This window comes from Bolinopsis microptera, chromosome 6 (assembly GCF_026151205.1).
Source record: "Bolinopsis microptera isolate Bmic1 chromosome 6, MBARI_Bmic_1.0, whole genome shotgun sequence".
Taxonomy (NCBI): domain Eukaryota; kingdom Metazoa; phylum Ctenophora; class Tentaculata; order Lobata; family Bolinopsidae; genus Bolinopsis; species Bolinopsis microptera.
The window spans coordinates 10,425,611-10,437,398 of NC_087077.1; the positions used below are offsets into that span (position 1 = coordinate 10,425,611).

At 38.5% G+C, this 11,788-nt stretch overlaps 1 protein-coding gene and 1 non-coding gene across 9 annotated transcripts in view; one reads left to right on the forward strand and one right to left on the reverse strand.

The window, feature by feature from the left end:
• Positions 1 to 1,355: 1,355 nt before the first annotated feature.
• Positions 1,356 to 1,461, reverse strand: LOC134817678 (U6 spliceosomal RNA). Its single transcript, XR_010160552.1, has one exon. It is a non-coding gene; the product is annotated as a U6 spliceosomal RNA (small nuclear RNA).
• Positions 1,462 to 2,576: 1,115 nt separating this feature from the next.
• The window catches only part of LOC134816455 (uncharacterized), an 88,511-nt gene continuing 79,299 nt past the window's right edge, over positions 2,577 to 11,788 (forward strand). For 6 of the 8 annotated variants that reach the window (XM_063825297.1, XM_063825301.1, XM_063825302.1 and 3 more), the window contains exons 1-9: positions 2,583 to 2,645; positions 2,767 to 2,841; positions 3,050 to 3,205; positions 3,453 to 3,537; positions 3,752 to 3,876; positions 4,029 to 4,049; positions 9,625 to 9,671; positions 9,778 to 9,880; positions 10,014 to 10,151. In XM_063825297.1, the coding sequence (XP_063681367.1) occupies positions 2,618 to 2,645; positions 2,767 to 2,841; positions 3,050 to 3,205; positions 3,453 to 3,537; positions 3,752 to 3,876; positions 4,029 to 4,049; positions 9,625 to 9,671; positions 9,778 to 9,880; positions 10,014 to 10,151 (778 nt within the window). In that variant the 5' untranslated portion in view covers positions 2,583 to 2,617. Of the gene's footprint in view, positions 2,646 to 2,766; positions 2,842 to 3,049; positions 3,206 to 3,452; positions 3,538 to 3,751; positions 3,877 to 4,028; positions 4,050 to 9,624; positions 9,672 to 9,777; positions 9,881 to 10,013; positions 10,152 to 11,788 lie in introns of all 8 variants that reach the window. The other 2 variants (XM_063825300.1, XM_063825299.1) reach the window with 2 other exon arrangements.

The following is an 11,788-nucleotide window of genomic DNA, read 5'->3' on the forward strand; positions in this document are numbered from 1 at the left end:
ATCAAGCAATGAATGGCTCCATCTCGTCGAAATACAAATATGGTCAATTTGAGTGACGGTGTTACCATTTGGGGATCTCCATGTTGTCTTGTGAATATCCTTGTGTTCAAAAAGTGTGCCTCCGATCGTCAGCTGGTGCATAGTACAGAAATCTAGCATCCGTTTTCCGTTATCATTGGATTCTGTGTGATATGAGTGTTTTCCTATTACACCAGGGTGAGCATCAGTGTCCCTTCCAACACGAGCATTAAAATCTCCTAAAACTATTTTTATATCATGAGCAGGTAGTCCCGATTGAACATCATTCAATTCCTTGTAGAATGAGTCTTTTAAACTGATCTCTGCATCCTCAGTTGGAGCATATACCACTGTAACACTAATGTTGATGTGTTTGCTATGTAAACGGGCAGTCATAACCCGTCCTGATACAGGGGTGTATGATATGAGAGTATTCTTCATCTTTTTGGACAGTACAACACCGACTCCTTCTCTCCGTACCCCATCATTCCTGCCAGAATACACCAAAACAGCCCCATTTCCCAAAGTCTGAGTTCCCGATCCAGCCATATGTGTTTCAGTTACCCCAAGGAGCTCTAGTCCATAATCATCAAACCCTTTTCCCAATTGATACATCTTGCTGGAATTGCTGACAAGAGAAGTAACATTCCATGTACTGACACAGAGAGGATTCTTTACAATATTTACAGGATTAGACATACTTGACTGTCTGTTTACAAATGATAAATCTGATGAAGGAATTCTGTATTTACAGTGTTTACGTCGGCTCTTACGGGAGTTGCAAACAGACATCAAGCTACTAGGGTCCTTTCGGCTTTGCCTAGTCGCCGTCATCACTCCACCTGCGCCTCCACGTATAATACTATTGAATGACACTGTAGACGTTTCTGTAGCGGTTTGATTTAAGGTGGATGGTTTGCCGGACCTTCGCACCCGATCCAGAGGCAGCACCGACATCAAAATGTAAGCCCTCCGTCCGGACACCAGCATGCTGGTGGTTAGGTTCGATACGTAAAATAAAAGCATGCAGAGCTTCTGAAGCCCTTAGGGAATCAAAATTGAACCGTAAGTGATCATGTTTGAGACACGATCACCAAGCAAATGCTCAATTACACAGGGCAACCAAGACTTGGACAATATGGTGAACCGTAGGTGACACACAGATGACCCTGCCACAAGACAGCATCACCAAGCACCACCCAGCAAATGCATCCTCTCGCCACCACAGCAACCGACCCCCCAGTGATATAGCACTGACAGGCAATTAACGGTTTTATGGTGTTACCACTCCCAGGTGATCTGTGCTAACAGACTCGGACCAGATGCAATGGGGAGCAAAAAATTTGGAACGCTTCACGAATTTGCGTGTCATCCTTGCGCAGGGGCCATGCTAATCTTCTCTGTATCGTTCCAATTTTAGTATATGCACTACCGAAGTAGTACATATACTAAAATGTAGTATTTAGCGATCTCTAAACAATTAAATCTGGTGCACTTATACGTTGTACAGAGATGTAATCTATAGTCAAGTTTCTCAAACATTAGAGAATCGCAGCTGCCATCTATTTTTATCTAACATTAATCAACACAGCTAGAGTGTGTAGTACTAGTAGGCACTGGGCACTCTCTTCCTGTAAAGATTTTAAATGGTTATTATAGGAATGTAAGACTGTAACTACTGTTTACTTCAAGTACAACAGGATCTGTGCTCTTGCAAGGGCCCCGTGAGCTTTATTTTTCATAAGAACTTTCAAATTCGGTTAACAATATGCCTCCATGATATGATGATACATGTCAATCGTGATACAATCGTGCTGAAGCAAATGATCCGAGTACATATCATGCCCAATTTGATTAATGCGGCTCATTTTATGATTTTATGCAATGTTAGTCCTTCAGTTTATTATTAGTTTGTAGTTTCGAGTTTCGAATTCCTCTCTCGCATAGCCCGGAGTTTGTGTAAGTTAGTAACTTTCTCGATCGTATGATTTACGGTTGTTCGCTGTTGATGTTATTGAAGCTATTAATTTGTAATCCGCGTCTAAAGAGTAAAGAGTAAAGACGAGAGGATAAATTTATCACTTTCGTTTTCGTAATTCCTTAATTAGTAGCGTGCACGTGGTTTCATGCTTTATAAAAGTTTAGCAGAATATGTTCCACTCATATTCAGCATTCTAGTGCAGTCGTGTGGTATTCTCTAGGATACACAACACGGATGTGTATTATATTCAAGGTATATATAGCTTTTATCGTTGTGAGAGGGAAGTAAAATAGGTCCACCTGCTTCCCTACCCACTGATTGTTTTGTTTGGCGCTTGTTTTTGACTTTTTGTGTGTTTTATTCGATCAGTGCTTTCGTTGAGTTTGTGTTTTGTCTTTTGAGAGAGAAATATAAGTTCGTTGGCAGTGAGTCCCTGTCGAATCGTTATTTTGTTTGCTTCCAGCTGTTCATTTTTCCCTGCCGTTTTGTGTTTGACCGATCACCGTATTAGTTTTACTTTAAAAAGTCTGTTTACAAGCTATCAATATTTGATTCCTTTACTTTCTTTCAAAGCAGACAAGATACGACTGTAACGATATTGTATTTCCAACTACTCGTATGGGATACTATGAAATCAGTTCACTGAGTAAGCACCGATCTTGAACTTATATTTTACGTAATGTATATCTCTGCTTTCTGCTTCCGAGAAACCTTGGAAAATGTAGATGTTCTAATCTTAGTATAACAACACTCTCCCCCTCTCTCAGTTATACTAGTGCTTCTAGTTGGAGACATTCAGGCAGCATGTCCTGCTGGTACCTTCCTTCGAGGAGACCAATGTTGTAAGTGATATTGTAAACTTGTTTCTCAAGTCTCAATCATTACATAGTTGGTAGTCAGGGATTTCACGTTTGTTCTTGAAAACTTTTGAGAAACATCTAAATTGTCTGCTCAAACCCTAACAACTGCTACATTTTGTAACTTCGTATCTACATATTATTACTTCTGATACCCTGCTAATTAATTAATTGATTAATTACTCCACTGCAGTGGTGTGCTCGGCTGGGTATTACGAGTCTGGGGGAACGTGTGAGGCGTGTCCGCTAGATCAGTACAACGACGCGGAGCAGGCTACAGAGTGTAAAGCGTGTCCGGGCGGGAAGAAAACCCTGGAGATAGGGTCTGATGCGGAGAGTAAATGTATTGGTGAGTGAATTTAGTGATAGGTTGTTAAGGGTTGTTAGCATCCCTTCTTTTCTTCCAGTGAACTCTACCAAGAGAGTAAAGTAGTTTAGTAGATTTAATCACAGACAACGAGACATAGTTTCATCATTAACCAAACAACTGTTTTTACTTTCTTTTCTTTTAAAGATCTGCTAGAGACAAATCAAATCTCTGCAGAACTGCGTGTAGTTGTATAATTCCTTTTTTTGAGTTCTGTTCCTATCTTCAGACTTGTGTGAGATTCCCGCTACTTACAACGCTGGGTACAGGGTCGCTTCAAAGCAAGGGCTTTACAGCGTATCCTCTCAAGACAGGTTAGTTACCAATAACCACGGAGACAGGCTTGCCACCGTGGTGACAGGTTTGTCACCATGGTAACCTAATGCAAGTTTATAATTATGGAGACAGATTTGTCTGAATGGCGACATGTTTTTCGAACCAAATACACAGGGGATTCAATTTCGTGTTCGATTGTGTGTTCGTTTGGATGTTTGTCATGATTTCAAGAACTAACTTATCACCACTTAGAGTTGCGTACAATACAAAGCTGGTGTTCGTGTGTTCCCCCGGTTACCAGTACGATAACACCAACACTAACAAACTGGAGAAGACATGTTCAGCTGATGTTGGGGAGCTTCCTTCCTTCTGCATACGTTAGTAAAACTTGAACTCAGCCGTTAGATGTACAATTCTGATGCATTTCAGCCGTGATTTTTTGTAATAGCGAGGAAACACAGTTTATGCCGTTTCACATGTGGTGATTTTGAAAATTATGGTCGACTTTACTTAACCTATCTCTGATCAGGAATTGAAACCAATAACGAGGGTAAGATATCTATTGCACATGATAAGCTAGTGTCAAACTCCAAGCTGGAGGCTAATTGTTGCATCCACATTTTTTGTGAACAAATTGATATGAATCTTATTTTTTCTCAAGAAATGCACGACTGAAACGATTTAAAATAGTAGCCATAAAATCATAGTATAGGTAAAGCTCACTTAAACGAGTGACCACTGATTACTATCACTATTAGTTATTACTATAATATTACTATTATAAAATAAATAAATAAATAAATTCTAACATTTATTACACGCTTCGACATTAAAATATACCCAACAAAGATGTACATTAAAGTCATTCAAGCGAGACTTAGTGTTGAAATAGCAAGATTATGGACTTTTTAAACAGTTCAGATTTTATGAACAAATATTTGTATGAAGTTACCAAAATTATGCACTTTCATATCAGTTCAGACATTATGGACAAATATTAGAAATATTATCAAAAGCTAGTTGGAAATAAAACGTCTTTAGGGCATTTTTAAAACATTCTACAGATGATAATGATCTCACTGAGTAGGGTAGTTCATTCCAAATTTTTGGTCCACAAAACATAAATGCAGCATCTGTTCGTCTGAAATGAGGAGCAGGAGGAACTTTCAACAAATAAAAGTCATCATCTAGTCTGGAACTTCGTCTTCGTACTTCCCTTAGATTGACGTGTCCTTGTAAGTACTGAGGGGCTATGTTATTAAGACACTTGAAGACCAGAAGTGATATTTTGAACTTAATTCTGAACCGAACAGGCAGAAAGTGGAGCTTTTTGAGGTAAGGCATGATAGGTTCACGTATCTTTTTTCCGTAAAGACCAAAGATAAATCTAGCAGCATTGTTCTGTATCTTTTGTAGCTTATGGAGATTCTTTTCTGTTATACCATAATAGACTGAGTTGCAGTAGTCTATGAAACAGAGGATATTGGAGTGAACTAACTGAACTTTTAGGTCATGGGAAAGCTTCGAACCGATTCTTGCTAAGTCCCTTTGATTCAAATAACATACTTTGGAGACAGCATTTATTTGAGAGTCCAGATTCATTTGGTGATCGAAAAGGAATCCCAGGTTCTTGGCCTTGCTAACAGGGCAGATTGAGAGGTCTCCTAAATCCATTGTCTGGATTGGGCTGACATATGGACCTATATCAATGAACTCTGTTTTTTCATCATTCAGTTTTAGGAAGTTAACTGTCATCCATTGCTTTATCTCCAGAAAGCAATTTTTCACAGCTGTTAAATCAGGATTAGAACTGTGAACATCAAAAGTAAAGTACACCTGTGTGTCATCTGCATACAAATGTATCGAGAAACCATATTTTGTGACAATTTCTTCAAGATCTCTGGTATACAATATGAACAGTAGTGGTCCTAAAATGGATCCTTGAGGTACACCAATATCCAGATAGCCTTCAGAAGATGTGGCTTTTTTTACTTTAACCTTGAATGTGCGATTATTAAGGTAACATTGTAACCAGCTGAGTGCTAGTTCTGTAATACCATACGCATTCTTGAGTTTCGTAAGAAGGAGGTTATGGTTTATGGTGTCGAAAGCAGCTGATAGATCTAAGAGTAGAAGCACAACATTCGATTTGCTGTCAATCATCATTAGAATATCATTATGTATTTTGGTAACTGCAGTTTCACAACTATGGAATTTTCTATAGCCTGATTGATATGGGGAAAACAGGTTGTTGACATCAGCATATTCATTTAATTGGCAATGAACTACTTTTTCTAGTATTTTGGACAGATAAGTTAGATTGCTAATCGGTCGATAGTTTTTCAGCTCATCAACATCTAAGGTAGGTTTCTTGAGTCCAGGCCTAATAGATGCTTCTTTTAGGGCAGATGGAAACTTTCCGACTCTTAGTGATTCATTCACGATGTAATGGATGATTGGGAGAAGCTCGGGTAAGCAGTTCTTGAAGAGCCACATTGGTATGACATCGAGTACGCTTGATTTATTGGGAAGACTCTTAATTAAGGTTTCAAGATCTGATAATGAGACTTCCTTAAACTGATTAAGTCTACACTTTGCATTATCTATCGAAGTAGAGTCCTTGGTACCTTGACCGTTTAGGGAAGTGTTTTGAATTTCCTTCTCAATATTAGAGTAAATGGTCTTTACTTTTTGATCGAAGAAAGTCTTGAGTTTGGCAGCCACTTCGATATCTTCACCATTTGGCAATTTGTTGGAGCCATATTCCTTATCTAAAAGTTTATTTATGACTTTATAGGTCCCTTTCGAGTCTCCTTTGCAAGAACTGAGCTGTTTATCATAGTAGCCATCCCTAGCTCGATTGATAGTGATTTCTGCGTCAACACATTTTTCAAAATGAGTAGTTTTAAACTCATCATTCTCTGGATACTTTTTGGCTTTTCGTTTTGCCCTTCTCCTCTCTCTGACAGCAATTTGACATTTATTATCCCAAAAATCAGACTTTTCAGCAGTAAATCGTTTCGTAATAAGTGGGGCATGTTTGTCTAGCACCTGTTCAAGGACATTTTGATAAAGGTTCACAGCCTCGTCTAAGGATTGATATTCAGAAAGGTTAAGCTCTGAACAAAACAGATCTTCCCTGAACTTATCGATGTCAATTTTGCTTAGCTCTCTGACATCTTTTTCTTCATATGTACGAGCTTTATGAAGATCGAATGTGACTGGGACCTGAAAACTTAATAGATAGTGATCAGAGCTGGTTCCAGTGCTTGTCTCTACCATCATATCTGTTACAGACAATGAGTCACTTACACAGCCTAGAGTAAATAACAAGTCCAGTGTCCCGCCGGAGATGTGAGTAGGAGAGTCGACATGCTGAAGGAAGCCTTTGCTCTCACAAAGAGCAATAAAGTTCTGGGCAGCATTATTGTATATGTCTTCAACATGGAAATTAAAGTCACCACAAATAATTGGAGATCCAGTTTTAAGCAGAAGATTGTCCAGGTATCCATCAAAGTCATCCATAAACTTAGATATTTTTGTTTCATCATATTTCGCTTTGGCCTGAGTGCTGCGATAAACTACACATAGCCTGATAATCTCACCAGCAGTTTTAATGACACATTCAAGTACTTCAAAAGATGAATATTTAGTAACATCATTGCGTACAGGCGATATCATTTTTGGGTTGAAGATAAAACCAACACCACCTCCCCTACCTCTTCGAGGGGCACTGATAATATCGAACCCAAAATCACGGATTTCGGCAAACTTTGCCCGATCATTAGTTTTTAGCCAAGTTTCCGTGATACAACAGATAGAAATCGAGTTATCTTTAAGCATTTCTAGTACGCCACAAGTTTTGTTGCATAGAGACCTTGCGTTGAAACAACCAATAGAAAGCTGTGATTTCTGTCGATTAGCACCTAATTTCACATTACGTTTTTTGAAATAAAGTCAGTGTTAGCAGCAATACGTTTAGTTTCTCTTACCAACACAGGACAATCGTAAGCTGCCGCATTATGTGTTCTTGAATTCTCGGCATCATTAGTGTGTGTTGAAGCCAGACATCGAGCACAGGCATGTTTGTCCTTCTTCTGCTTAAATTGGCATGCTGAAGACCGGTGACTTCCCATACAGTACATGCAGGTAGGATGTTTATTTGTTTTGACTTCATTACAGTCAACAGAAGTGTGTCCAATCATTTGACAATGATAACACTGTTTGATGTAGAAGCGATCAGTTACTTTGTATCTGCGACTACCTAAATAGAGAGATCCTTGTTGTTGGTTAAAGAGGACTCTATAGACAGATGGTGATAGTTTGATTCCAATAGTGAGCTCTGTGCGTTCCTGCTTATCGTTGGTCAAACGTTTTATCTTATTGAGATAGACAATACTGATAGTGTGCCCTGCTTCATACAAATCTTTGATGGACGAGTTTTTCTCCACAATTTGGGCGACTAAGTGGTTCTTTTCAAGATCCCTAAGTTTATCGGCATCATTCCCTACAGCTGTAGTGTCTATATCGTCAAGAACTTCAGAAGAAACACCATAAATAGTAACTTTTGGCAGCATTTTGTTGCCATTCTTAGACTGATATCCATACGAATCTAAGGTATTTCCATCATTGAGAAGTGAAGTAGCCTTATCACGAATTTCAGCATTAGGGAAGCCAATTGAAACTTTCTTGTTGTTTTCATTACATCTGAGAAATACTACTTGACTGCTCTTTAATTTATCAGTAGCAAATTTTTTCACATTCGTCATTGTTGCAGCATTTACCGATTGTTCTTCTTTCGGGGACAGAATTAGAATCTCGGGTGATGAAGGTTGTGTACGTGTTGGAGCAATTGGAACATGTGGTGGTTGAGCAGATGGTGTGGAACTGTTTGAGTCGGTAAACAAGCTGGAATAGAGAACGTCCTTTTTATGAGAATCAGTACCGGATTTTGTTACAACAGTGTTTACTTTATTGTCAATAACATCATTGATATTTTTCGTGAGGTCTTCTTTTAAAGATGAAAACTGTTCAGCAAATTGTTTCATAAAATCAACCTGATCTGAGGATCGCTCTTGAGCTCTCTCAGGTTTCTGGGACAGTTGTTCCTTCAGCAAGGTTTTAAGTTCAGACATCTCTTCCCTGAACTCCAAATTAATGGCATCTATTTTATTATCTAACAATCCTACCCGATCTACGGTAGTAGCAGCCCTCTTTTCCTCCTCAGCAGTACTACAATCATTACAGATAAATAGAAAGCGACCAAATCGTTTAGCATAAGATGAAGTGTTGTTCACAGCATGAGACAGGTGAGCAGTAAAAACCGTGGGCGCACTGACATTGCAAGTTTCATCACAGTTGATAGCATGAAAACTGTCCTTACACCAAAAACACTGTACAATGTCGGTACTTTTGACAACCTCATCATTCGAACAAGCTTTACATAAACCGTTGACGAGAAGATTCTTTGCAGAGTTATGAGCAGACTTTTCCATTGCAATTGTGTATTTGTACTTGTATAGATGTACAAAGGTAAAGTACAAACACCGTGCAGTAGCAGTGCAGTGGCAGTTAAAATTTCCGATTAAACAGAGATAAGGGAGCTCTGTTTTTCAACACGTAACAAAACTACAAACGAAAAAATTATACTATTACTATTACTATTCCTCAAGAGGCTCCCTCGCTAGCTCTGTGGCTCAGATACGCTTCCGCTCCTCAGTTATAACGCTATTCAATATTATTATTGTCATCGTAGCCAAGATCATTAATTTTACATTAAGTTTTTTATGAAAACGTTAGATTATCTTGCCTTATCATAGTAAAGATTTTAGAGATTTGGAAAATGAATTGTGACATATAACTTAATGAACTTAATAAGTCACACACATTCAAATTTCTCGTATTCAAGTTAAGATATGAGCAAGAATTTCTGTTGAATTATGTTGAACGATTGCACGCGTGTGACGTGAAGGCAATGATTTCACTAACGTGTACACTTGAGCGATTGGAGTGAAAATATTAAATAAACTTATTTTGTTGGTACCGTGTAAATAGATCTTATAAATAAATAGTAAATAGTAAATAGATCAAGATATATGGTACCGTGTAACATATATCTTGCTCAGGTCTGGAGGCGAGCCAGGAAGGAGAAACTTACTTGGTCTCAACTCAGGTTAGCAAGGAACTTATTTACTTTTAGTCTAATTTAAGTTTACTTTTTTGAGTTTTTATGCATTTTTTGCCATTGTGAAACACATAGAATATTGATTTCAATGCAGGAAAAGAGTGTGACAGTGTCTTGTCAAGTGTTTCCGCTGGAACAGAGCAAGTACGCAAGTGTTCATTTCTTCAAGGATGATGTTAAAAAGACCCAGGATCCTGGTTAGACACTTTTAACAATAGACATATTTCAGATATCATATGACTGATATTCACTCATTGCAAATAATCAAATTAATGATCTATATTTAAAGATCAGCTTTCTTTCACCATGACTCTATTTCTTCCTTTTCAGTGGTCCTGGTAGCATCAAGTGACCACAAGTCCGCTAGTTACACCGTCCAAGAAGAGGGAACCTGGCGGTGTGGTCTAGCTGACGACATCACGGGGGACATCAACAAACCTGTCTCTGATGCTGTCGTCTCCAAACTTAGTGAGTGTTTTTTGTGTTTAGTAGTCGCTGTCGCCTCCAAACTTAATGAGTGTTTTGTGTGTTTAGTAGTCGCTGTCGCCTCCAAACTTAATGAGTGTTTTGTGTGTTTAGTAGTCGCTGTCATCTCCAAACTTAGTGAGTGTTTTGTGTGTTTAGTAGTCGCTGTCATCTCCAAACTTAGTGAGTGTTTTTTGTGTTTAGTAATCGCTGTCATCTCCAAACTTAGTGAGTGTTTTGTGTGTTTAGTAGTCGCTGTCGTCTCCAAACTTAGTGAGTGTTTTGTGTGTTTAGCAGTCGCTGTCGCCTCCAAACTTAATGAGTGTTTTGTGTGTTTAGTAGTCGCTGTCATCTCCAAACTTAGTGAGTGTTTTGTGTGTTTAGTAGTCGCTGTCATCTCCAAACTTAGTGAGTGTTTTTTGTGTTTAGTAATCGCTGTCATCTCCAAACTTAGTGAGTGTTTTGTGTGTTTAGTAGTCGCTGTCATCTCCAAACTTAGTGAGTGTTTTGTGTGTTTAGTAGTCGCTGTCGTCTCCAAACTTAGTGAGTGTTTTGTGTGTTTAGCAGTCGCTGTCGCCTCCAAACTTAGTGAGTGTTTTGTGTGTTTAGTAGTCGCTGTCATCTCCAAACTTAGTGAGTGTTTTGTGTGTTTAGTAGTCGCTGTCATCTCCAAACTTAGTGAGTGTTTTGTGTGTTTAGTAGTCGCTGTCATCTCCAAACTTAGTGAGTGTTTTTTGTGTTTAGTAATCGCTGTCATCTCCAAACTTAGTGAGTGTTTTGTGTGTTTAGTAGTCGTTGTCGTCTCCAAACTTAGTGAGTGTTTTGTGTGTTTAGCTGTCGCTGTCATCTCCAAACTTAGTGAGTGTTTTGTGTGTTTAGTAGTCGCTGTCGCCTCCAAACTTAGTGAGTGTTTTGTGTGTTTAGTAGTCGCTGTCATCTCCAAACTTAGTGAGTGTTTTGTGTGTTTTGTGTGTTTAGTAGTCGCTGTTATCTCCAAACTTAGTGAGTGTTTTGTGTGTTTAGTAGTCGCTGTCATCTCCAAACTTAGTGAGTGTTTTTTGTGTTTAGTAATCGGGAGGTCGCTGAAAATAACGGGTTCTTTTCATCTTTTGTGTGTTTTTATTACTTCGCGGCGAATGTTTTCAGACAATAGAATAGTGATAAAGCAGTAGTTCACATTTTTAACTAGAACTGTCGAGTAGTGTACTGCGTAGATACAGAAAGTAGCTATTGTTGATGTTAAGACAATGGTAGACCTGGAGAGGACAAAGGAAATATCCGTCACAACTCTCAAATTATCGTCACAACTCACCTCTAATCAACTGATTATTAAATACTTTTCAAATTTTACAGAGTACAGCAATAGATGAATATAAAATAGAATCGTTCAAAATATCGCCCCCATCTGTAAAATATGATGGGCACCCAAACACGGTAAACACATAGTGAACTATGTCCGCAGTAACTTGGACCCATTACATCGAATTAATCTAAATCCAAAAATTTATGAAAAACTATTTAATAACAAACAAATCCATGGTGAATAACTGTGGATAAAGAGTCAAAATTGGTATTTCAATACGTCAAATTCCAGATACATTAGATACAGGTCTGAAACGGTCATTAATGTGTGAGAAGGT